A 25,649-nucleotide genomic window follows, 5' to 3' on the forward strand; every position below is an offset into this window, starting at 1 on the left:
CTTTCTTGTGGACAACATACAAACTCTTCAGAGGAGGATTATTAACAAGGGACATAAGATTGATTAGCATTCTTTGTCAGATGTGCTTTGAAACATCAAAACTTCCAGTGAAATGCGTTGTTTGCATCAAATCAGCAAAGATTATGCTCTGCAGCCTGCGAGTGCTGCCACGTTTCCAGTGCCAACATAGAATGGCCACAACTTATTAACTGTAACCATCCATCTTTAGAATGTGGGAGGAAACCGGAGCACCTAGGGGAAACCCACGCAGTCATGGGGAGAATGTACAAATTTTTGCGGGCTATGGAGGAAATTGAATCCTAATCAGTGACTGCTGGTGCTATAAAGTGATGGGCTAACTGCTATACCACCATATGCATCACTGCTTTGGTCCAATGTTACCCCCAATTACTTGTCTTAATATCTTCAAATCTTCATTGTTACAGAACTTCATTTAACTTGTTTTCAATTATACAGATAATAGATAGATAGATATTTTATTGATCCCAAAGGAAATTACAGTGCCACAGTAGCATTACAAATGCACTGATATAAACATTAGAAGATAAACAGAAAGAATAAAAAAATAAGTTATCATGAACAATCTAACAGGAGCGGGTTATCACCTCCCCAGTTCTAGGTTGACTCATTATAGAACCGAATGGCCAAGGGTAAGAAAGATGTCATAAAGCACTCTTTGGAGCAGCACAGTTGTCTTAGTCTACTACTAAAAGTGCTCCTCTGTGCAGCCAAGGAGGCAGGCAGAGGGTGAGAAACATTGCCCAGAATTGCCAGGATTTTCCGTAGGGTCCTTTGTTCTACCACAGACTCCAGTGTGTCTAGCTTGACTCCTTTAACAGAGCCAACCTTTCTAATCAGTTTACGAAGCCTGTTGGCATCACCCATGTTGATGCCTTTGCCCCAGCACACCACTGCCTAGTGGTTGCTTGCCATCCACCCATGTATGATTCCCACACTTTGTTCAGATGCTGATGTCAAATGTCAATTGCCAGCCAGAGTTGTGTTAATGCTCTGGTGTAGGTGTTATCTGGTCTGTTCTTTCAACACCTCCCTTGAGCATACCCCCCTAACCTACCCCCCTCTGTTGACACTATTGGGCTGCCACGTGAGTTCCCAAACCTACCTCTACCTTCATATTACATACATGATACTGGTATCTCTTCATGTGATGCTGTCCCTTTTCCCCTAACATTGTGCTTCTTGCCATGACTCCAGCTCCTCTCCACTCCCTAAAGAAGAACTCTTTGGTCATTGTTTAGTTGAAATAGATGGATCTTTTTTAGCATGGGGAGATGTAAACAGTGGAGTTCTAGCCATCAGTTAGTTACTAGCTATACAAATGACATGGGGGAAGAAGCATAGTGTAAGGTATTCATGTTTTCTGATGACATAACAATAGGTTTGAGGACATGTTGACATGAGGATATTTGGACTCAGTAACAGAATATACGTATTTAGGTTGGGCACGCAAGCTAAAACGTTGGCAAATGGAGTTCAATGTAGGAAGCTATCAGACTTCAGAAAAACAAAACTTGAAAAACCCAAGAAAACATAAATACAGATTTATTGTTACAGCTGTACATGGCGTCAGTGAGACTGCCCCTCAAGTACTGTGTATAATTTTGGAGATTGAGCAAAAGAGATTCATTCTGCTAATTACTAGCGTGAGACAGTTGTATTCCCGCAAGCTGCTAAAATATTAGCCTTGTTTTCTTTGGAGTTTAGAAGATTGAGCCAGTATCCATTGAAGCATGATGTACATGTGGAGATTTTTCCACCAATGGGTAAGACTCAAGGTAACGGTGTGTCATATAAAATGAAAGTCCTAGGAACTACTTCTTGTGGAAAGAGGAGAATCTCAGAAATTCTCTACCTTGGAGGGATGTGGAGGTTAAAGTACTGCAGGCCTTTAAAGAGAGTAAGATACACTTTTGAAAGACCCAGGAATTGAGAATTACGTAGTACTTGCACAGAAGAGCAGTTGCGGTCTGGGGCAGATCAGCCAGGAGTATGATGGGGTTGGTTTGAAAGGTCGCGTAGCCTAGTACTGCCCTGGCTATCTTGTGATCTTCCACACCAAGGCTGTTTTTCACCTCTGTTTTGCCTTGTACTACCTCAAAGAATGCATCTATATGGATGGCATGTAAAATACTGATTTCTATTGTGCCTCAGTACCTGTCACAATAATAAACCAGTTTACCAATTTAATGATCTACCTTTCCCCCTACCTTTCACAAAGATACTCTTTCCGCTTCCATTAACTACTGCAAGCAAGACTGAATCCATTGTACATAATGCTTTGGGTCTTGGGAAAGGCAGAGTATTGCTTTCAAGGGGTCCAGCACAAAACTCGTTTGCCCACCCGTCCTTGCAGAGTATCACCACAACACACTTTTTAGATGGTCAAATTCTCTACTCCCATGAAGGGAAATACTGCATAAAGAAAAAGGAAAAACTTTGAAAGGTGTGAATGAAAATGCATGTTGCACTTACATGGGACTATAAATTTGTTTAATTTTACTAGAAAGCTTGAATCAGGTGCTACATATAAAATGCACTGGCACGAGGACCTCACAAAATCTGTTCTGAAGTTTAATCTTAATTTTGCTACACATCCGCCAAAATCCAGCATGTATTCTGCTCATTTTAATTATGAACAAGCTGAGAAAAGTGTCTGAGATATCACCCTAACCCTGAACTAATTCAAAGGTGGACAAACATGAAAATCCAATACTAAATATAATAACTTCAATGCTAAGTAACAATTATGTTACAACTTAAAATGATGCAAGTATATGTTTTTAATGCTATTCTGTGTTGCACTGCTGAATTAAAACATAATAAGCAAATATAATGAAAGAACTTTCAAAAGTAAGGGTTTGAATGCATTTGTATATATACATGAGAGGATTTATCATGCTCTTTTGAAGGAGGCAAAGGAAATTTTGATAATAATATAATTAGGAATATTATTCTAAAGGTAACTTACAGATTCAGATGCTATTACCCAAAAGGAATTCACTGGGTTATTTTCACATTCAGTTGTAGTGGGACAGGATTGAAAATTGATTCCTGTAAACAATATGAATATGGTAAGGTAAAACAGAACGGAATTTTGTAATTATAGCATCTCATCACCTTACAGCCTACACTGATCTTTGCCTTTGATGTCACTGAACCCTTGAGAATTTTTGACAATTTAATTGATGAAAGACAAGGCTAGCTCGATTATTTTATTTGGTCGTCTCTCAGTGGCTGTTCCAAAGAACTGAGCTCATGACGTAGGCTGACACAATGTGACACACTGGGGGAATGTCACATTTTGACTACAGTATACCATCACGAATCTTTAAAGTATGGTGATGAATGATAAAAAGCATCTGGGATCACTGAAGTAAAGTTGTGCTGTCATGAAATTTCAGCCATGATCAGGCACAAAGGACAGAATGGCAAAATTCAACACCATCACAAATCAACGAAGGAGTGTGGAGAAGGATTATCTATCTCTCATAATAGGTGTAGGAATATATTGGGATAGAGCTTTAAATCCGACAAATACCCTTCGCTTTGGGGCTTTGCATTTCCTTTCCATGGTTCATCATTTATGTATTTTGAAGAAAGAAGGATTTTCTGGAAAGGTAGATGGTTTGGTTATCTGGAGAATGGAATGTAGTTTTGATCTCTGTAATTGAAGAAGGTCGTGCTGACCAAGAAATGAGTACTGTGTAACTTTAAAAGATTCCATCCCTGACTGAGAGAGCTTTAACTAGTAGTTGAGGAATCTTGGCCTGTATCCACTGAAGTTTAGAAGAATGGGAATGGGTGATGTTGCTAGTACAAATGGGATTTTTGTCAGACGAAATGCTGTGAAACAATTTCCTCAGAATAGGGAGTCTAGAACTAGGGTGCATAGTAGCAAAAGGTCAGAGTGGGGAATAGAATGGGGCGGGGGAAGATTTGTTTATTATAAGGAGAAATTGATATTCATGCCATCAGATAGGAGGCTACCGAGATGGAATTTAAGGTGTTGCTCCTCCACCCTGAGGGTGGCCTTGTATGGTACAAGAGGAGGCCGTGGACTGACACGTCAGAACAAGAATGGGAATGGAATTAAAGTATCAGTAAGTCCTGCTTGTGCTGGATGGTGCAGAGGTGCATGATGAAGCGGTCCCCCAATTTACAAAGGGTCTCACTAATGCACAAAAGGCAGCATTGGGAGCTCCAGACACAATAGTTGACCCCAGCTGAAAGAGTATTCTGTGCATGATTAACCTATTAGAAAAGATAGCATTAATTTGTAAGATTGTGTTAATTTGTATGCATTAATAATGTTTAATTATCAGACTTAATAATAATGTTTCTATTCACAATGGAAGTGTATAATATCAGATGTAATAAATGAATTAAGATTTGTTACATGTCATAATTGAAATCTATGTTTGAAAATATAGAAAGCATCCAAAAATATAGGTATTCTATTATTAAATATTAATATTCTTTAGTTACATGATTAATAAAATGTATTTTTAGTTAGTTGAAACCCTACATGGTATTGTCGATAAGAATGCTAAACCTGTGCAGGAGCTGTGCAACTCACCTGGAGCCTCAAGCTGTCCACACCAGTCCAAATCATCTGCCAAATATCCAGTCAGAGTGTCACCCAAAGGCATCATTCTTTTCGTTTTATCAGAATACCGGTGCACAAGAAGTTTGGTGTTTTCCCAGAATAATGTCTGTAATTAAGAGTCAGAGAATCAAATAGCACAGAAGCAAGCAATTTGGGTCACCACATCAATGCCAACTATTAACTGTGCATAGACACTAATCCACTTAACAGCCCTTGTTCTGCAGCTTTCTAACCTACTAAATTGTAGGTCTTTGGACTGTGGGAGGAAACGAGCACCCGGAGGAAACCCACATGCTCACAGGAAGAAAGTACAAAATTCTTACACATAGAGTTGGAGTTGACACCCCAAGCTGTGATAGCATTGCTCTAACCATTATGCTACCATGGTGCCCCAATGTCTTCGAGACCAAACCACAGAACATAATTAAAAATAAGTAAGCCAAAAATGTAAGATGTTTAAATAAGTTTTATACCATAAAAGTATGTTTTTTTGGAAATATATAACTGAAGAATTTTACAGCTGCTCAGTATTGTGCTAATGACTGTTATGGGAAGCATGTCCTACTACCAATCCTCCCTATACCTCTCACAATTTTCTATATCTCTATCACACATTTCGCATCAGCCTCCTCTGCTCCAGGGAGATTAAAGCAAGCCCATTGCACCAAACAATCCATTGGAGGAACTCAGTGGGTTGGACAGCATCTGTGGGCAAATGTATTATTAATATTTTAGGTTGAAATCCAGAATCAGGACTGTTCAGCCACTTCTCATAAGTGAAATACTCCATCCTAGGAAACATGGAGCAAAACAGCATGGATACAGGCCCTTTGGGCTAGTGAGTTGATGCTGACCCTGTTGTCTACCTGACTAGTCCAAATATCCTGCATATATATCTCTAAGCACCACACCTCTATGTACCTGCTTCTTAAATGATACTGTTGTGCCTGTCTCAACTACTTCTACTGGCAGCTCATCCCTTTCATCTTAAATGCTTTCCTTCTGGTATTAGACAATTCAATCCTGGGAAAAAGATACCAACTGTCTGCTCTATCTATGCCTCTCAAAATTTATAAACCTCTCATATCTACTCTGAACCTCCACCACAGCAGAGAACAAAAGCATACAGCAAATGCCCTCAAATGCAGGCAACATCTTCTGCACCCTCTCCAAAGCCTCAACATCCTTCCAATAGTGGGGCAACCAGAACTGGATGCAATACTCCAAACTTAAGTTTTATAAAGCTGCAACTTAACTTTCCACTCTTGAACTCAGTTGATCAACTAATAAAGGCAAGCATGCCATATACATTTCTTTACCACCCCAACAAATTTCATAGCCACTTTCAGGGAGCCCTAGACAAAATCCTTCTGCATATCAACACATTTAATAGTCTAGCTATTAACAGTGTATTGTCCCTTTACATTTGGTTTCTCAAAGGGCAACACTTCACATTTTGCATCTGCTATTTCTCTGCCCATATCTACAAATGATCGACAGCGGTATCCTGCTGTATCATTTGCTGGCCTTCTACGCGATCCACAACACCACCAGTCTTCATATCACCTGAAAACTTAGTAACTCACCCATCTATGTTTTCATCCAGGTCATTTATATAGATCACAAACAGCAGAGATACCTTGCCAAACACCATTGGTCACAGACCTCCAGTTAGAATAAGTCCTATTGTCTGAGCAGGTTGATTTATGAGCAAGTCCCTTCTAATTCCAAATGACCAATTCACCATGGGTCCCATTCAACTTAACTCTTCTGCATACATCTCTCTTAAGGGACCTTGTCAAATATCTTACTAAAATCCATGTAAACAACATCCAGAGCCCTACCCTCATCAATCTGTGTGGTCACCTCCTTGAAAAACTTTCAAGTTAGTAAGACATGACTTCTCCTGCAAAAGACCATGGCTTTTCAAATGTTCATTCAATAAATCTTAACCCTATTGATCCTCTCCAGAACTCAGCAGCTTATAGTTTCCAGGATTATCCCTTTATCCTTTCCTGAATAATGGAAAAATGTCAACTATTTTCCAGACATTTGGGACCTCAACATTGACTAAAGAGTGCATGAATGCATTAGTCAAGGCCCTAGAAGTCTCATATTTTGTCTCTCTCAATAACCTGGGATACTGTATATCCCATCAGACCCTGAGGACTTATCCATATTAATGTTCTTTAAGAGACACAACATATCTTCTTTATATTGAAATGTCCTAGCATGTTGACATGCTCCACACTGATTTATATAAATAATGAATAACAAGGCTCTACACACAAACCCTTATGGCATACCATTAGTCACCAGTTTCCATTCCAAGAAACTATTAAGTTCATGTTTAACGTCATCTGACTGCACATACATATAACCTAACGAAACGATGTTCCTCCAGATCATGGTGCACCCACAATAGATATATCACACACAGCACAGAAAACTAAATATTACCACAAATAAGTTCATTAAATATAATTCAAAATGGATGTGAAGTGCGCAGCACGGGTAAAAAGTGAACAGTACACTAAACAGTAAACAGCTTGCTGTCCTAGTGACAACACCTCTGTGGTGGCAGGGTATTAATTAGTCTCATACTTTGGGGGAAGAAACTGTTACCCAGTCTGGCAGTCCTAGTCCTGATGCTCCTGTACATCCTTCCTGATGGTAGTGGGTCAAAGAGACTGTGGGGGTGGGTGGTAGGGATCCTCGGGCCCTTCATATACAACGCTCCTGGTAGCTCTGCACTCTACCCCTGAACCAATTTTGAATCTAGCTAACTACCTCATCCTGGATTCTATGGAAGCTAACTTTTCTGACCAGCCTGCCAGGTGGGACCTCGTAGAAGGCCTTGTTCTAAATAGATAATACCCTATCCTCATCTATCCTGTTGATGACCTCTTCATCAAGTACATTGTCTGATGCACAAAGCATGCTGACTCCTCCTAATCATATTCTGCCCATCCAAATGTTAGTAGATCCAGTCCCTCAGAAATCCGTCTCATAACTTCCCCACCATTGATGTCAGGCTGACAGGCTTGTAATCCCCTTGTTACCCTACATAAATAGTACAACAACATTAGAGTCCCGCCATGAACACAAGAACTTCTGCAGATGCTGGAAATTTTGAGCAACGCAACAGATCTGGAGGAACTCAGCAAGTCAGGCAGCATCTACGGAGGGAAATAAACAATCAACATTTCAGGCTGAGACCTTTCATCAAGACTGGAAAACAAGAGGGCAGAAGCTAGAATACAAAGGTGGGGGGAAGTTATAGATAAGACTAGGTGAGTTGGTGTGGGAGAGAGGATGAAGTACGAAGCTGGGAGGGGGATAGATGGAAGAGATACAGGGCTGAAGAAGGAGGAATCTAATAGGAGAGGACAGTTGGCCTTGGAAGAAAGGAAAGGAAGAAGGGAACCAAAGGGAGGTGAAGAGAAGAGAAAGAGTGAGAGGATAACCAGAATGGGGAATGGAAAAAATGAGGAAGTGGGGAATGGGGGAGTTATTACCGGACTTTGGAGAAGTCGTTGTTCATACCATCAGGTTGGCGGCTACTCGGATGGAATATAAGGTGTTGTTGAGTTTGGCCACATGACAGCCGTAGAAGAACCCCTGAACAGACACGTCAGAATGGGAATACAAAGTCAAATTGAAATGGTACCCATTGGAAGATTCTGCCTTTGTGGCAGGCTGGAGGATGAAGAGTGGTTATGAGATGGATCTGGCTGGCAAGAATAAGGAAAATTCCACATTCTCTAGATTCTGGTCAAGATGGTGCCTGTAAATGATTCCTTAGGCGACATCAGCAGGTAGTCAATGTCTTCAATTATTTCACTTTTTCTACATCTTTTGCTTGTTCTTTTTGTCTTGATTGTGTTACAGAAACTGCTGGAGCCTGTGATGTGTGGTTTGGAATCCGATCAAATGATCTAGCGCTCTGCTGTGTCCAGAGATGATTGAGAGCATGAGCTACCTCATGGAGTTGGGGTGTGGGGCCATGATTGACTCCATTTTGAAGCGTTGAGGAAAATTGAAGCATTGAGGTGAATGTGGAGGAGGTTAGCAGTCGCTCTCCATGGAGACCACAGGGTTGGTGGCGTTCAGACCTGGCGTGGTGGACACTGTTCACAGAAGAACTGAGTTCGTGCAGCTACTCTCCTCAATACAGATGGGAGGATGTTTTTGAAATTCTGAGATTTATGTGATTATTGAACTCTAGTTTATATTGGCCTCCTTTAGTTTTCTATGTTTTCTTTCTTGTTGTTGATTGGCAGGTAGGCGATATGTTATTTTTTGTGTGAAGGAGGAGTTGGGGATTTGGGGTCTAATGTTCTTGTTGGTGTTTTTCTGTGTGGGCGATCTGTTAGTTTTTGTGTGTGAGAAAGGGGTTGGCGTTTGATGCTATTGTCAAAGTTCTTTTTCCAAGGGATGGGTGATGTTCTAGCTAACGTTTTCAGTGTGGGCGATCCGTTAGTTTTTGTTTGCAAGACAGGGGGTTGGTGGTTTGGGATTTGATGTTCTGGCTGCCGTTTTCCATGAGGGTGATCTACTAGTTTTTTTGTGTGAGGGAGTTGGGATTTGTGAGTTTTGTTTCTTTTTCTTTTTCATGCAGGGGAGGGGTTGATGATTTTCTTTCAACAAATCCTATGGTTTTTTGTATTGCATGGCTATCGGGAGAAGATGAATATCAGAGTTGTATTGTACATGCATACTTTGACAACAAAATGAACTGTTGAACATTTATTAAAAGTGCAAAGGAAAACAAGACCCTTTAGAGATCAGCAGGGCTGCCTGTGTCTCTAGCCACACATGGGTGGGATTTTTAATGAATGTATTCCCTCAGAGATAGAGGGAACAAGTAGAAATGTTTTGGAGAACAATCATATTATCTAGAAGGAGATATTGGCAGACTTACAGCACATTAAGATAAATGAATTCCTAGGGCTTGATTGAGTGCAACCTCAGACTTTGTAGAAGGCTAGAGAAGAAATTACGGAGGACCTTGCAGCAACATTAGTTACCGGTGATGTTCCCCGAGATTGGAGCGGCTCCATGCAAAACACTCAAAATGCTGGAGGAACTTATAAATGCTTTCATCATTATACTTGCTCTTGAATTCTGTGCTGCAGCAAATTAAAGCCAATATCCCATTTGCTTTCCTTACATCTTATCTACCATGTTGCCGCTTTCAGGGATTCTTGGACTTGTAGCCAAGGTGTTTCTGTTCTTCAGTACTCCCTTGGACGTGAGTGTTTATTGTGTTCATTGATGTTGTCCATTAAGGCCTTACCCTTATTGTTTCTCCCAAAGTGCATCAACTCTCACTTATCAGGATTAAATTCCATTTGTCGTTGTTCAGCCATTTTACCAATTAATCAATACACTCCTTTAGCCCGGATTATCATTTCACTGTCAACAAACACCATCAGAGGGGCAGAGCAAAGTCAAGTTGGCGCTAAACAGCAACTCCTTTGCTTGCATCTTCGGTAACAGCTCTATTTCTATCTTTGATATCTCTTTTTTTTCCTTTTCAAGGTTTTTTTTGAAGACCTGGAGTTACACTTTGACTTCAGTTCTGCAGGGAATGGGACCCGCTCTCAGGGCTTCACAACCGGCTGCTTTTTGACATCCCAAGGACGCGGCCTGGAAGACTAGCATGCCTTCAGGGAGACATGCTGATTCTAGGCTGGTGTCCATGACTGAGGGGTCGCAGGAGAACACGGAACATTAAGAGCAGTGGGTTAACTGCCGTGGGTTGTGTATCCAGAGATCTGAGCCTCTCCAGGGCCAACTCTCTGGGCACAGAGCTTGGGGAAAGTGACGCAACAGACTTTTAACATCATACATCAGTGAGTTGTTTGTTATGTCTCCCCTCTCGCTGTGAAACTGAGACATGTCTTTTTCTCTTATTAGGGAGAGAGAGACAGTGGCATGTTGAATTACTGGGTAAAGGAGTAGTCGTTGGGTTACTGCAAATCTTTGTCTTTATTGACACGCTGCACACTTGAGTGCGCAGTGGAGGGTGCTGCTGTTTTTTTGCTGGTGGGGGGATCATTGCTTTGCTGCTGCTTGTGTGTGGGAGGGGCAGCTGGGGGGCTTTGGGGTTCTAATGTTTAACTGTCTGTCATTCTTTGGGCACTCCTCTGTTTTCATGGATGTCTGCGAAGAAAAAGAATTTCAGGATGTATATTGTATCCATTTCTCTGACACTAAATGTACCTATTGTAACCTGTTGAATTTTAGTGTTACTTACAAATAAACTAATCACACTTCCCGCATTTAGATCCAAATTGTCAATGCAAGTGACAAACAGCAAGGTTCCTAGCACTGGTTACAGACTTCCAATCACAAAAACAAATCTCTATGATCACTTCTTGTTTATTAAGCTAGTTTTGGATTCAATTTTTCAACTTGCCTTAAATCTCAGATGACAAAACCTTTTGGACCAATTACTCTTGTGGGATTATACAGTATGATCCCACAATGTGAAGTCTATATGGCCTTAATGAAGTCCACAAAGACTGTTGTCATCAATACATTTTATTAACTCTGAAAAAATTGATCAAACAGAATATCCCACTAATAAAGCCTCGCTAACATCCTTTTATTAATTCTCACTTTCCAACTGTAGTTCATTCCTGCCTCTTAGGAGGAAAACAGTTCACTGAAATTTAATGGCCAAAGAAAATGCTATTCAAAACAACTGCAGAAATTGGTTAACTCTGATACATGCTACTAGATAGTCCTCTAACACACTGCCATACTGATTTTGCAAAGCTTAGACAAAATGGCACAAAGTAAGAAACTGTAAATGCATTTAATGTTTAAAAATAACAGAATCAATTTTGTTTTACTTCACTCTTCTAAAATACCAAGGTATAAGGCTGAGCATGCATGTACATTATTAGAAAATCTCTCCAGTTACTCAAGTAATTTTGCATTATCAATTAGCCTTACCTCATTTCGGGGGATCTTGTGAAATGCCAGTTTGATAAAAGTCTCATAGTTAGTAGGACTGATGTTGCATGGGTCTTTATAAACAAAGGCATTTTGAAATGCTTCCCAGATTGCTGTGCAGTTCTTCTCTCTGAAACGGAATGAAAAATCTCAAATATACTTTCACAATCAATGGTTGATCACCCACCTTCCTCTGTCTCCAAACCACACCTGTAATCCTCCTCTTCCTGGTTCCATCTGCCTGTTAGCCTTCACCCCTCCTCAGCCACCCACGATCTAGCAGCTACTGCATCACTCATTTATACTGACTATCTTCCCTCTCCACTTAGTCCTAATGCAGGGTCTCCTGACAATTCCCTTCCTCCAGCGGCCTGTTCTTTTTCTTTGTTTCATATTCCAGCATCTGCAGTCTCTTGTGTCTACAGAGATTTGTTTTTAATCTTTGTTAGCCATAGGTGAGGTACTGCAAAGGGTAGACCAAAGGATAGTTAATGTTGTATCGTTATTTAAGAATATTACCTGGGAACTACAGGCTGGTGAGCCTAACTCCAGTGGTGGGAAAATTATCAAAAGGGATTCTAAGTGACAGGATTTATTTGCATGGAGAAACCAAAGACTGATTAGGGATAGTTAGTGTGGATTTGTCTATGAAAAAGAATCATGCCTCACATCTTTGAAAAGGTGACTAAGTGGATTGACATGGCCTGGAAGGTTAGAGCATATGGGATCCAGCAAATTAGCTGACGACCGATCAGTGAAAGTCAGCCTGGGATTGGTTACAGCTGACCACCGGGTGCTGGTTGTTTTGGCTCAGCAGGCAGAGGACGGGATTGGAGTTTGATTTCCAACCGAGAGGGCAGGGCTTTTTTCCCAGGGTGGGGGTTGCGACTGCGGAGGGGTGCGGTCAGGACCCTGAACTGGGCAAGGGTTGGCCAGTGCGTGCTTGTGTTTCTGGTTCTGGTGCAGGTTAGCAGCGAGGCTGAGCAAGCTGCCAAACTGCTGCCTTTGGTGAGGCAGCTGGGGAGAAATGGATGGTTGTGAAGGGAGAATTAAAGGGAATGAGGAGATAGTGAGGGGATGGATGAATGAAAACCGAGACAAAGGCAGTAAATGAGTAAGAAATGATAGTGGAGAGAGCTCTGAAAGTGAGGAAGATGAACAAGTTCAGAGAGAAGGTGTTGTCATAATAAGGATTAATGAGAAGGTTCAAGGAAACATGAAGAAAATTAACCCATTTGTGCTAACAACAACACTGGCAAATAAGATAGGGGAAATAGTATTTGCAAAAGTCTTTAATGATTGCAACCTATTAGTAAGATGTGTGAATGAGGAACAGCTTGAGAAAGCACTCAAATTAAGAGAGAGAGGAAAATGTAAGGTGGAATACACAGGGAGGGTGGGAGCACGGAATGGTGGTGGATGTAAAGGAGTGATCATGGGGGTATTAATGAGTATAAATATGGAGGAGTTAAAGAGGAATATCAAAGGAGGAAAAGTAATGAATGTTCAAAGACTGAAAACAACAAAGGAGGGAATGAAAAAGGAAAGTGAAACAGTATTGATTGAATTTGAAGAAGAAAGAGTGCCAGGGTAAGTGTTCCTGGGTTTCATGAGTTACCCAGTAAGGGTATATGTGCCAAAGCCATTGAGGTCCTATAATTGTCAAAGGTTTGGACACATAGCTAAAAACTGTAAAAGGCAGAGGAGATGTGCTGGATGTGGAGGTGATCAAGAGTATGGAAAGTGTGGAACAGGAGTGTAACCAAAATGATGCAATTGTGGAGGAGCTCATAATGTATAGTGGGTGTGAGGTTATGAAATGGGGGAATAAAATTCAAGAAATAAGAGTGAAAAGAAAGATCACTTATGCAGAAGCTGTAAGAATGTCAAAAGAACAGAATAATGCTCCTTATGAACAGGGAGCAAGAGGGATGCGAGAGATGCAACAAAGAACAAATGACAGGATTTATGTAGACAAAAAGGCTCTAGTAACATTCATTGCAGGAGTGATTAATAGTATGGCTGAGGTAAAGTCAAAAAGTGAAAAGATTCAGCTGGTGGTCAAAGCAGCAGTGAACCATTTAGGGTTAGTAGGACTGACATGGGAAGAAGTGAGGGAGAACCTCACTAATCAGTCAAGCCAGGAAGTGTCATGGGTTTGTTAATACTAATTATGGTGATTCTTTTGCAATGGAATGCAAGGAGTTTACTGGCCAATAGCCAGGAATTCAAGCAGTTTATTAAAGAAATGGTTGTAAAATCAGATGTAGTGTGTATTCAGGAGACTTGGTTTAAACCAACTTTAGACTTTGTGGTATATGGATATACAATGATAAGGAAAGATAGAAATCTAGGGGGAGGAGTGGGTTGTGCTATGTTAATCAAACAAGGTATACCATATAGGGTACCGGAAAAGGGAGATGATCAGGAATACATACCGGTAGAAATGTGGGAGAGAGGGGAGGAAGTGGTTATAATTAACTACTATAATCCATGAAAAAGGTTGGATTCAGATAGCCTACTAAGGATACAAGCACAAAACAGACATAAAGTAGTGTGGTGTGCAGATTACAATGCTCACAGCACAATATGGGGGGGGGGGGGGGAACTGATTACAGATTCAAATGGAAAGGTAAGTGAAGATTTGATGGAAGAAAGGGATTTGGTATGTATGAATGATGGTAGAGGAACAAGGATAAACACAACAAGAGGAACTGAGTCAGTATTAGATATTACATTAGTGTCTAATGTCTTGGCTGGCATTAGTAACTGGGGAGTTTGGACTGCTTCAACATTGGGCACCAATCACTACCCAGTTTCATGTTCAGTGGGTGAAAGAGTTGAAGTAAGATCAGGTGGTGGAATCCCAAAGTGGATGTTTGGAAAAGCAGATTGGGGTAAGTTCCAGAGGTTGAGTGAAGAAGCATTGACAAGGATTGACATTTCTGGAAATACAGATGAATTAAACAGTCAGGTGACTTCAGCAATTATTATGGCAGCAGAAGGATCTATACCCAGGAGTAAAAATAGGATGAATAGAAATCTGGTACCATGGTGGACAGAGGAATGTTGTCAGGCTGTAAAAAACAGAAATAGAGCACTCAGACTAGTTAAAAGAACCCATAATATGCAGCATTTGATTCAATATAAGAAGGCACAGGCAGTGGTGAGAAGAACTATACGTCAAGCTAAAAGGGCAAGTTGGAGGAGTTTTGCAACAAAATAGGAAGAACAATGCCTGTGGGAGAGGTATGGGGAATGATTAAGAGGATGGGAGGAGATAGAAGGGAATAGGAATATCCAGTAATGATATCTGAGGAGAAAACAGTAGTCTCCAGCAGGGATAAGGCTGAGATCATGGCCAAATTGTTGGTAAAGATACATAGTTCAGAAAATTTGTCTGAAGAATGGAGAAGGAGAAGGGAAAGAACAATGAGTCAATACCCAGGTGTGTTAAACAGGAGGGAAGAAACAGATGATATAATTGATGATCCATTTACTTTGGCAGAAATGGTGAGAACAATAAAGAGATCGAGACCAACCTCCCCAGGGAAAGATCTGATATGCTATGTTATGCTAAAAAAATCTAGGAGAAAGAGTGCTCTTGAAGTTGCTGCATTTTTATAACAGAGTGTGGGAGGAGGGAAGATTACCAAGTGCATGGAAAGAAGCAGTAGTAATTCCAATAATGAAACCTGGCAAGGATCCGTCAAAACCCACTAGCTACAGGCTAATAGCACTAACATCAAATATATGTAAGGTAATGGAAAGGATGATAACAGGAAGGTTATCGTACGAGCTTGAGAAGAGAGGAATGCTGGCAAGTTATCAGAGTGGTTTTAGGAAGGGAAGGAATTCCATGGACTCAATGATAAGGTTAGAGACAGAAATAAGAAAGGCCCAGACAAATAAAGAGTCAGTAGTTGCAGTGTTTTTTGACATAGAAAAAGTCTATGACATGATGTGGAAGGGAGGAATGTTAATTAAACTGCACAAGATAGGGATTGGTGGGAGAGTTTTTAATTGGATTAAAGATTTTTTTGTTTGGTAGGAAAATTCAAGTTCAGATTGGGTCAGAATTATCAAATCAGTACATAGTGGGAAATGGCACACCTCAAGATAGTGTGATTAGCCCATTACTTTTCATCATTATGATCAATGATGTCTTCACAAAGGTACCAGTGGATATGGGTAGGTCACTGTTTGCGGATGATAGGGCCTTGTGGAAAAGAGGCAGGAACATGGAGCATATAATCAGGAAGCTAAGGAGCAATTGATGAAGTGGTGGAGTGGGGTTAAGATTGGGGATGTAGATTTTCAGTAGAAATAACTCAAACTGTATGTTTCACCAGGAAAAGAATTGAGGTAGGGAAGAAGTTAAGGATGTATGGGATAGAATTAGAAAGGGTTGGATCATTTAAATTTCTGGGAGTTATATTTGATTCACAGTTAACATGGGCAGGCCATATCAGGAAAGTTAAGGAGAAATGTAAAAATGTAATAAATGTGATGAGATGTTTGACTGGTAGGGAATGGGGAGCAAGTTGTTCAGCATTGAAGAGAATGCATGTGGCTTTAGTAAGATCTGTGTTGGACTATGGAAGTGTAGCATATGGATCAGCAGCTAGGTCTCTTAAGGAAACTGGATGTGATTCAGGCTCAGGCTTTGAGAATGTGCAGTGGGGCTTTTAAAACATCACCAATATCAGCCTACAGGTAGAATTGGGAGTAATGCCTTTGGAGCTAAGAAGGAAGCAATTGATGGCAAACTACAGGGCTAATTTGCAGGGGCACAATGATTCTCACCTTGCAAAAGGAGTGTTGCAGGAGTGCTGGGAGAATGGGAAGTTTCAGAGGGATAACTTTAGTCGGGTAGGGAATGATATTGCTAGATCATGTGGAGCGCTTTATCTAAGGATAAGTCCTTCAGTAGTTTATCCGGTTATAGCTCCATGGAAGATTGTATGGCCTGACATAGACTGACATTTATTAGAGGTAAAAAGGAAAGGAAAATATAAAACTGATTTGGTAAGTTCATTTAACTACCATGTGATGGAAAAGTATAGTGATTATACCCAGATTTATATGGATGGTGCTAAGGAACCTGAAACAGGAGTGACAGGGTTTGGGGTGGCTATACCAGCAAAAGAAATTGGAATTAGCAGAAGAACATCTAATAAGTTAGGGGTGGATACAGTGGAGATGTTGGCAGTGTTGGTTGCGTCGCGATGGGTGGAGAAAGCTTGACTAGGCAAAATGTTGATATACTCAGATTCATCCTCAGTTCTAGCAAGTTTAAGGTCTTTTCACTCAAACAGCCGGCAAGATGTACTTTATGAAACCCTTTAATCAGTCACAAGAGTTGCAAATCAGGGAGGTCAGGTTAAATTTCTATAGGTTCCAGCTCATGTAGGGGTGAAGGGGAACGAGAGGGTGGATGAGTTGGCAAAGAGGGCGTTAAAGAAAGAAAATATAGAAATGCATATTAGTATCAGCAAAGCAGAGGCTTAGTGTATAATCTGGGAAAGAATTATCCAAATGTGGTAAGAAAGATGGGACAGAGAGGGGAAAGGGAGGCATTTATATCAAATACAAAAGAGTGTTACAGGTACTAGGGTAGACAGTGGATACAGAAGGGAGGAAACTGTGTGGACTAGGTTAAGGCTGGGGCACTGTGCACTAAACAAAACATTGAAAATGATAGGGATACACCAGACAGGATTGTGTGAGGAAAGTCAGGAAGAGGAGTCAGTAGAACATGTAATTCTGAGTTGTAGAAAGTCTGGGATACACAGAGAGAGATGATGAGAATTAATCTAAGGGAATTGGGGGTGCAGGAATTCACATTAAAAGGGTTGCTGAACATGGGTGAGAGAGCACAGGTCAGGGTACTTTTAGCTTTCTTAAGGGATACAGGGGTTTTTTATAGGATATGATGGATAAGCAGGAATAGGGTACTAGGATGGCCAAAGAAGGAAGGATAAAGTGTAGATTAGGGTGTGTGTGTGTGTGTGTGTGTGTGTATGTGAATGGGTGAAGGGATTTAGAATGTAAGTCTATCGTCTGATCCACACTCCAGAGCAGAAGGTGGCTGTAATGCACCATTAAGCTGGGTGCCAACCGCTGTAAAACAAGAAGAAGAAGAAGAAGAGTTTGACTTCCCATATTGGAGGCCTGTTACTAGTGGTGTGCTGCAGGATCAGTCCTCTTTTGTCTGTCATATGTATCATTCAGTTGAGAATATAGGCAGTGTGATTAGTAGGTTTGCAGATGACACCAAAATTGGTGGCATAGTTGGCAGTGAAGATGGTTGTCTATGGTTGCAACAGGATAGAGACAAAGTGGAAAAGTGGGCTAGGGAATGGCAGATGGAGTTTAACTCAGACAAGTTAAACCAGGGCAGGACATTCACAGAGAATGGCAGGGTTTTGCAAAGCGTTGTTCAAGGGAGAGGCCTCAGCAATGAAGGTAGACAGAGTGGTGAAGGAGGCCTATGGAATGCAGATTCAGCTGGAGAGGATGCAGTAAAGAATCACAAAGATGTTTCCTGGATAGCAAGGCTTGAGGTACAAGGAAAATTTGGATAGGCTGGGACTATTTTCCTTGGAGAGGAGAAGGCTGAGAGGTGACATGATAGAAGTATACATAAGTATATGAGGCATACATAGGGAAGATAGCAGAGTCTGTTACCCCTGGGAGGTGTGCCAAAAACTAGAGGGAAAAATTTTAAGGTGAGGGAGGAGGTTAAAAGGGTAGCCAAGACATGAACTCTTCACATGAGGTGTAGTTGGTATCTGTAAAGAGCTGCCAGATGTGGTAAATACAGGGCAGTAACAACATTTAAGAGGCATCAGGACAGGTAGTTTAATGAACAGGGCACATAGACATAAGGAAGTTTCCCTTTCCTTGCTTCATAGAATAAACAGTGAATTCATTATTCAGTGGTATTAGTGATACTATGGTATTAATAGATGAAATTAAAAAAGCAAGATTGTGCAAAGGCTGTACTTCAGTCTTTGGGTCCTGATGAAGGGTCTCGGCCCAAAACGTCAACAGCGCTTCTCCCTATAGATGCTGCTTGGCCTGCTGCGTTCCACCAGCATTTTGTGTGTGTTACTTCAGTCTTTGCGTAGTGTCTCCAAAATAATGTTTTGAGACAGGATATTGAGCGACTTATCAAAGAAGGGGCTGTTGCCACTGTGAGGAACCCCACTCCCCATCAACAGTATTCACACCGTTTGACAGCGGTTTGACCGCAGAGGACTCCTGCACTGCCTGTTTGCACTTACTGTCCTTCCTGATGGTGAGCCATTTCTTTTTGTTCTGTACCTGCGGCATATCCAACTCACTAAACACGCTGCCTATCAAATTTTCTCCATCTGACACCAAATGGCTAATCAATATGGTAGGTATTAAGACTATTTCAAAACAGGAGAAATGGAAAGGCTACTGCATAATTTTTACGGCACTTCCTCTGAAAAATTATCTTCAGTGTTTCCTCTAATTCTTTTTTGCTGCTGCGTGGACCAACCATTCCTCTGAGCAGGAAGTTTGTACCTGGTCTGGAAAATGCACAGCACTTTAAGTGTTTTTTTGTAATTAAAAAAAATTATACTATGAATATTTAGAATTAAAATTTTAAAAATCACATAACTTTAATTTAACGTAGTAAGTGAAGGGTATAGTGAAATACAGAACAATAAAGTAATCTTTCACTTCTTGTAAATTTTTTCTAGCTGCGTCCAATGCCAGGTGCATGGCAACCAGGCTATGCACACAGGAGCATTTCAGTTTCTGTGGCTACGCAGCCTAGGTGGAACAGTGATTACATTCGTAAACAGATGGAGCAATACATCTTTCACTATAATGCAGAACAGTTCTCCTCAAGCTCGGCAAGTTGTAACAGGAAAATTAAGAATGTTCGGAATGACGTGCAAGTTCAATCTTATTGAGGTGATGTTGCCAAATTGCAATGAATGATACTGAGAGCAACAATTAAATATATATCCACCCATTCAGGTTTTAGCAATTAAATAGTTATATAAGATCACCAGTTACTGAAAATTCTTACCCACTTGAACACATGTACCTAAAGCTTAAATTAACATACTATTTAAACAATTGCATCAGAAAGAGAATTGCAATATCCATTGAGTTTCTAGTGAAGGTTGGAGCCTCTGAAGCTGGAGGAGGGTGGAAAGATAAGAATCAAGGATGAGTATTTAAAAGGCAAAGCATTGCTAGAGCCTCATATGATGTGCCTGAGGTAATTTTCCATTAGTATAGTTTATTCCATTAGTATAGGTTACGTGCGTTAGGAGGTAAACTTTGTGTGTTATATTCCTGAATACAATATTCAAAAAGCTTGGATAAACCAGCACCTTTGGACCTTTGGTGGTATAGGTAACAAGGAAAGCCAGTTCTGTTCTCTGTTACTCCGATAGAAGCATTTAATCTCATTATTTTATAGATTTTTGGCAATGGAAGATTTACAAAAATGAAATCAATCAACACTTCTTCCATGCATGGTGAAAAGCAGACTGAACTCTTGAACTAAGTTATTTTGCAAAACTGCATAAAGTATAGAAATGGAATTATTGGAAAAGTGGCTTGCTGCTAAGTACTGTAAAGATGATTTCTGCACCAATTACAAGGAAAAGAAATTCTTCCACTGACATTAAAGATTTGATAACACTTCCATCATTTAGTTATCTTGTTGTTGGATATGCAAAATAAATATTTCTGAATATCTAAACCAATGTGCTGGGAAGTCCACAGCTGAAGTACTCCAGTTTGCCAAATACAGGTGGCATATTTACTCCAGCAAGGACACACCCATGCCCAAGACCAACAAACCTTGGCTATGTATAACTACGGCATCCAATCGTTACATGGCTATCCAAGTAAATGTGTCTAACATTAGAAAAGGATGACCTCACATATTTGGAAAACAAAAACAGTTTGTTCACTTGAACTCATTCTGTGAAGCATCAGTTACAAAGTGTCGGAAGACACTAAAGAACCACTCGATAAATCAAAATACAAGATGCTGCATATACTGAACAGGCCAGGCAACATCTGTGGAAAGAGAAACAGAGTTAACATTTCAAATCCTTTTGATGAAGGTGTGATTAAAGGACTCTGTCCTGAAATATTGACTCTTCTTCTCTTTCACAGATGCTGTCTGACCTGTTCAATATTTCTGGCATTTTCTGCTTTTATTTTGGATTTCTAACATCTAAATGCAACAGTCACGGCATAATTTTGAAGTAATTTTCATGCTCACTACAGCCTGAAGTCAAAGTATTATTCCAGAACAGAACAGGTACGCATACCTCAGGTAAATCAATGTAAGATCTGGTTACGTGCACTGTCATAAAGTGCACTGATCCCTTTCCCGAGTCTTGGAATTCTATGTCTATTGAGTCTGTCTATTACTAATGACCCTCTCAAATGATTGAGCATGAGAAGATATCCACGAATCAGAAAGATCCCGCATGCATTTAAATGAATAAGTGTGGCCAAGCTTTTAAACATTTTAAGGAAAATACATGATGATAGATTTGTCAATAGCTTTTTTTGCACTTTCAAAAGTCGTTGATAATCTTCTAACTAGAAGAACTGAGACACAAGAGGTACTGCAGACGCTGGAAATCCAACGCAATACGCTGGAGGAACCAGGCTGGTCAGGTAGCATCTATGGATTGGAATAAACAGTCGATGTTTTGGGCCGTGATCTGTGATACGATGTGCATACATAATAAAAACTTCAGTTCCTAGTGGGAACTGTTTCCCAGTTCACCCCGGAAACGGAAGGGACGTTACTGAATCACACGCTCTCTGTTGGACAGAATCTGTTCTGTAAATAACACGTTCTAGCATTTTTAGAACAAACATAACGAGACCCTTCCTCAGGATTGGAAAGGAAGGGGGGAAGAAATCAGATTACAGTGGGGGAGGAAGAATTACAAGTTGATAGGTGAAAGAGGGAGAAGGTTGAAGTAAAGAGCTGGGAGTTTGATTGGTGAAAGAGATAAAGGGCTAGAGAGGGGGGACCTTACAGGAGAGGATAGAAGATCATGAAGGAAAGGGAAGGGAGAGGAGTACCAGAGGGAGGTGATGAGCAGGTAAGGCAAGAAGGTGGGAAAGTGAAACAAGAATGGGAAATGGTGAAAAAGAGGAAGGGGGTCAGTTGCTGGAAGTTCGAGAAATTAATGTTCATGCCATCAGGTTGGAGGCTACCCAGATGGAATATCAGGTGTTGCTCCTTCAACCTGAGCTTAGCTTAATTGTGGCAGCAGAGGTGGCCATGGACTAACATGTCAGAATGGGAAGTAGAATTGAAGTATGTGGCCACTGTGAAACCCAATTTTTTGTGGCGAATGGATTAAACGTGCTTGACAAAGCAGTCTCCCAATCTACGTCAGGACTCACCAAAATATGTAAGATACCACACTGGGAACACCAGGTACAGTAGGGGATTCCAAAAGACTCACAGGTGAAGTGTTGCCTCATCTGAAGCACTGTTTTGGGCCCTGAATGGTAGTGAGAGAGGAGGTGTAGGGGCTCTGCTTGCAAGAATAAGTGCCAGGAGGGAGATCAGTGGGGAGGGACGAGTGGATAAGGGAATTGTGTAGGGAGTAATCCTGCGGAAAGTTGGTGGAGGGAAAGATATGTTTGGTGGTGGGATCCCGTTGGAGACGGCGGAAGTTACAAGAATTATATGCTGGATGCAAAGGCTAAAGGAGTGGTAGATGAGGATGAGAGGAACTCTATCCCTGGTATTACGGCAGGAGGATGAGGTGAGAGCAGACGTGCGCAAAATGGAAGACGTGGGTTAGAGCAAACACGAGGAAATTTGCAGATGCTGGAAATTCAAACAACAACACACACAAAATGCTGGTAGAACACAACAGGCCAGGCAGCATCTATAGGGAGAAGTGCTGTCGACGTTTCGGGCCGAGACCCTTCGTCAGGACTAACCGAAAGGAAAGATAGTAAGAGATCTGAAAGATTTCAAACGTCGACAGTGCTTCTCCCTATAGATGCTGCCTGGCCTGTTGTGTTCCACCAGCATTTTGTGTGTGTTGTTGATGTGGGTGAGAGCAGCATTGATGGTGGAGGAAGGAACATGGAGCATTGATGGTTTGAAAAATGGGGACATCTCAGTTGTTTTGGAATGAAATGCTTTATCCTGAGAACAGATGTGATGGAGACGGAGGAACTGACAGGGTGGAAAAAGGTATAGCCAAGATAGCTGTGAGAATCAGTGGGTTTATAAAAGATATCAGTAGATAGACTATCTCCAGAGATGGAGAAAGGGGAGAGAGGAGTCAGAAATAGACCAGGTAAATTTGAGGGTAGGGTGGAAGTTGGAGGCAGAATGGATGACATTGACGAACTCAGCATGGAAGCAGGAAGCAGCATCAATGCAGTTGTCAGTGTAGCGTAGGAAGAGATGGGAGTGGTGCCAGTGTAGGTTTGGAATATGGACTGTTTGTTGCCAATGAAAAGGCAGGCACAGCTGGGACCCATGGGAGTGCACATGGCTACACTTTGAAGGAGGTGGGAAGAACCAAAGGAGAAATTGTTGAGGGTGAGGACCAGTTCCGGCAGATGGAGGAGAGTGGTGTTGGAGTGGAACTGGTTGGGTTTGTTGTCCAGAAAGAAACCGAGAGCTTTAAGGCCCTCCTGATGGGGGATAGAAGTGTATAGGGACTGGACATCCACGGTGAAAATAAGTCGATTGGGGTCAGGGAACTTAAAGTCATTGAAGAGATTGAGAACGTGTGAAGTGTCATGGCCATAGGCAGGAAGGGACTGAACTGAAGGGAGCTGAGGAATGTCTACGTGAGTCCAGTGGGGCAGGAGTTGGCAGAAACAATGGGTCTACCTGGACAGTAGGATTGTGGATCTCGGTAGGAGGTAGAAATGGAAGGTGCAGGGTAAGGGAACTGAGATTGGTGGCAATGGATGGGCAATCTTCAGAGTCAATGAGGACAGTGATGGTGCAGGAGATGATGGCTCCTTTGTGCGGTCCTGCTCAAGGGATAAGTAAGAGGATGAGTCTTGAGAGCTACCATCTGATCCCAGCCAAACTACTACAGCATCTCCCCCCACTACTTTTTCTGCATGTTTGATGGTGAGGTTGTGATTAGTCCACAGAGAGCGGAGAGCAGTGTGTTCAGAGGGAGTGAGGTTTGAGTTGGAGAGGAGTGTTAAAGTCAAGACAGTTGATGTCTCGTCAGCAGTTAGAGATAAAAATATCCAGAGCAGGCAGAAGAGCTAGGTGTCCAAGAAGAGGAAGAGGGTTGAAGACGGGAGAAGATGGTCATTGCTGTGGGCTGGAGAAACCTTGTCTAAGTCGCAGGTGATCAGTACGATCAGTGTCATGGTGGGTGCAGAGGGACAAAACTGAGGCTATTACTGGGAACAGAATGTTCTGCCTCAGAGAAGGGGGGTGTGAAAACATGGAAAGGGTTAGAGGTATGGCCAGGGTGGGTAGAGGCTGGAGGGGTCAGAGGAGGGGGTGTTCTGGAAACGTAGGGTGGGAGGAAGATGGGGCTAGGAGAAATGAAGGGGGAAGGGAGGGTGGAGAGGAGCCCGGGAGGCCTGGGCTTGGTGTGGAATGATGGTGGTGGGAGAGGAACCATGGGCCCCAGCAGCAGTGAGACAGGTCTCAGCCCGGGGGAGGAGGCAGCCGAGGTCGGAGCCGGAGTTTGAAGGCTCCTGGTGATGAGGTTGGAGAGAGATGGCGGCGGCGAGGTCTGCAGTTTTGAAGGGGCTAAGTTCAGAACCAGAGTTGGAAGCATCGATGTCCGCAGTTTGGAGGCCGTCAACGCCTAGGTCCGAGCCTAAGCGAATTGAGACAACCTTTCAACTGGCAGAGTCGTGATCAGTATCTATTCCTGTCAGTACAATTTGAATAGAAGAGTTACGGAGATCTACATTGCATCTTCTGCTTTCAATATTTCAAAATTGGAAATATTTTTCTACTTTGATTGTAGTATTTGCAGCACGGGGATGAATAAAATTCGCGGTTAACTTTGTCATCGTGAGCCTAACCTAGGACAGCTAAAAGCTAAAACAGAGGCAACTGGTTATTGGTTCCAGAGGTCGCAGTAATCTGAATTTTCATGAATATATAAGAAAAAAGAAACACATTTTCTTACCCGACAGTAGGATTAATTACTCTGATATAGTTGTAGCATTTGCCAATTATAATCTCCTTCAGGTTGTGCACAGTCGCTTTTCCTTGCCAAGACTTTGCCTTTTCATTTTCAGAAGCTAAGCAACCCGTCAATAGGACTCCAAACAGAACCAAACTCCATGTGGGCATCTTGAGGCACAGGGTCTCTCAGTTTTAACAGATCCTATGGAATAAATGTTACTTGGCCTTACTACCACTGGATTGTAATTATTACATCACATGCATGATGATAACTGTAAGAGGGGAGATAAGCTTAATAATTAAATACTGGAGCCAAAATCACAAACCTGGACCGAGGAATTAGTTCTCTGAGTGTTAAGAAAAACAGTGCTGTACAGTTGAAGATAGGTTTATTCTGGCATGAGTTCATCTCACGATGTGGCAATGCTACAACACTGTTTATCTTCCAGTGTGCGTCAAGAAACTGAGGAGCAAATGGGTTTCACTAATGACCTTTGCACTGAAATCATACTATTTGAGGTGTATTTAAGGGTAAAACACTGATTGTCATCAATGGATCAGAATAAAGTCCACTCATCTATATAAGCCTTGTACCTGCAAAGCTGCAGTGGTACATAGAATTTACCAGAATTCCTAGGGAGGTCCACCCCAAGATACAGTTAAAACTCTCGATCACAAACTGCTCTTCTTTGCTGGCTGTTCCGCAGCACTCTGTAGTTCATGATTTACTCTACAGACAGCTCACAAATTAGGGTGTGCTTTCTTTATAGCTTCAGCCACACCCTTGGACTCAAAGTATCCTTCCAGTGGGTATTTGTATGCAGAAGAAAACAGGCAGTGGCTCTGAAGCCATTCAATATCGTA

At 41.6% G+C, this 25,649-nt stretch overlaps 1 protein-coding gene across 2 annotated transcripts in view; it reads right to left on the minus strand.

Moving 5' to 3' along the window:
- Window positions 1-25,237, minus strand: part of LOC140738011 (ADP-ribosyl cyclase/cyclic ADP-ribose hydrolase 2-like) — a 43,277-nt gene extending 18,040 nt beyond the window's left edge. For both annotated transcript variants that reach the window (XM_073064975.1, XM_073064974.1), the window contains exons 1-5: window positions 25,112-25,237; window positions 24,787-24,987; window positions 11,615-11,744; window positions 4,619-4,754; window positions 3,011-3,093 (exon numbers count right to left, since the gene is read on the minus strand). In XM_073064975.1, the coding sequence (XP_072921076.1) occupies window positions 3,011-3,093; window positions 4,619-4,754; window positions 11,615-11,744; window positions 24,787-24,953 (516 nt within the window). In that variant the 5' untranslated portion in view covers window positions 24,954-24,987; window positions 25,112-25,237. The remainder of the gene's footprint in view (window positions 1-3,010; window positions 3,094-4,618; window positions 4,755-11,614; window positions 11,745-24,786; window positions 24,988-25,111) is intronic.
- Between the last annotated feature and the right edge of the window lie 412 nt (window positions 25,238-25,649).

Source organism: Hemitrygon akajei, chromosome 13 (genome assembly GCF_048418815.1).
Source record: "Hemitrygon akajei chromosome 13, sHemAka1.3, whole genome shotgun sequence".
Taxonomy (NCBI): Eukaryota; Metazoa; Chordata; class Chondrichthyes; order Myliobatiformes; family Dasyatidae; genus Hemitrygon; species Hemitrygon akajei.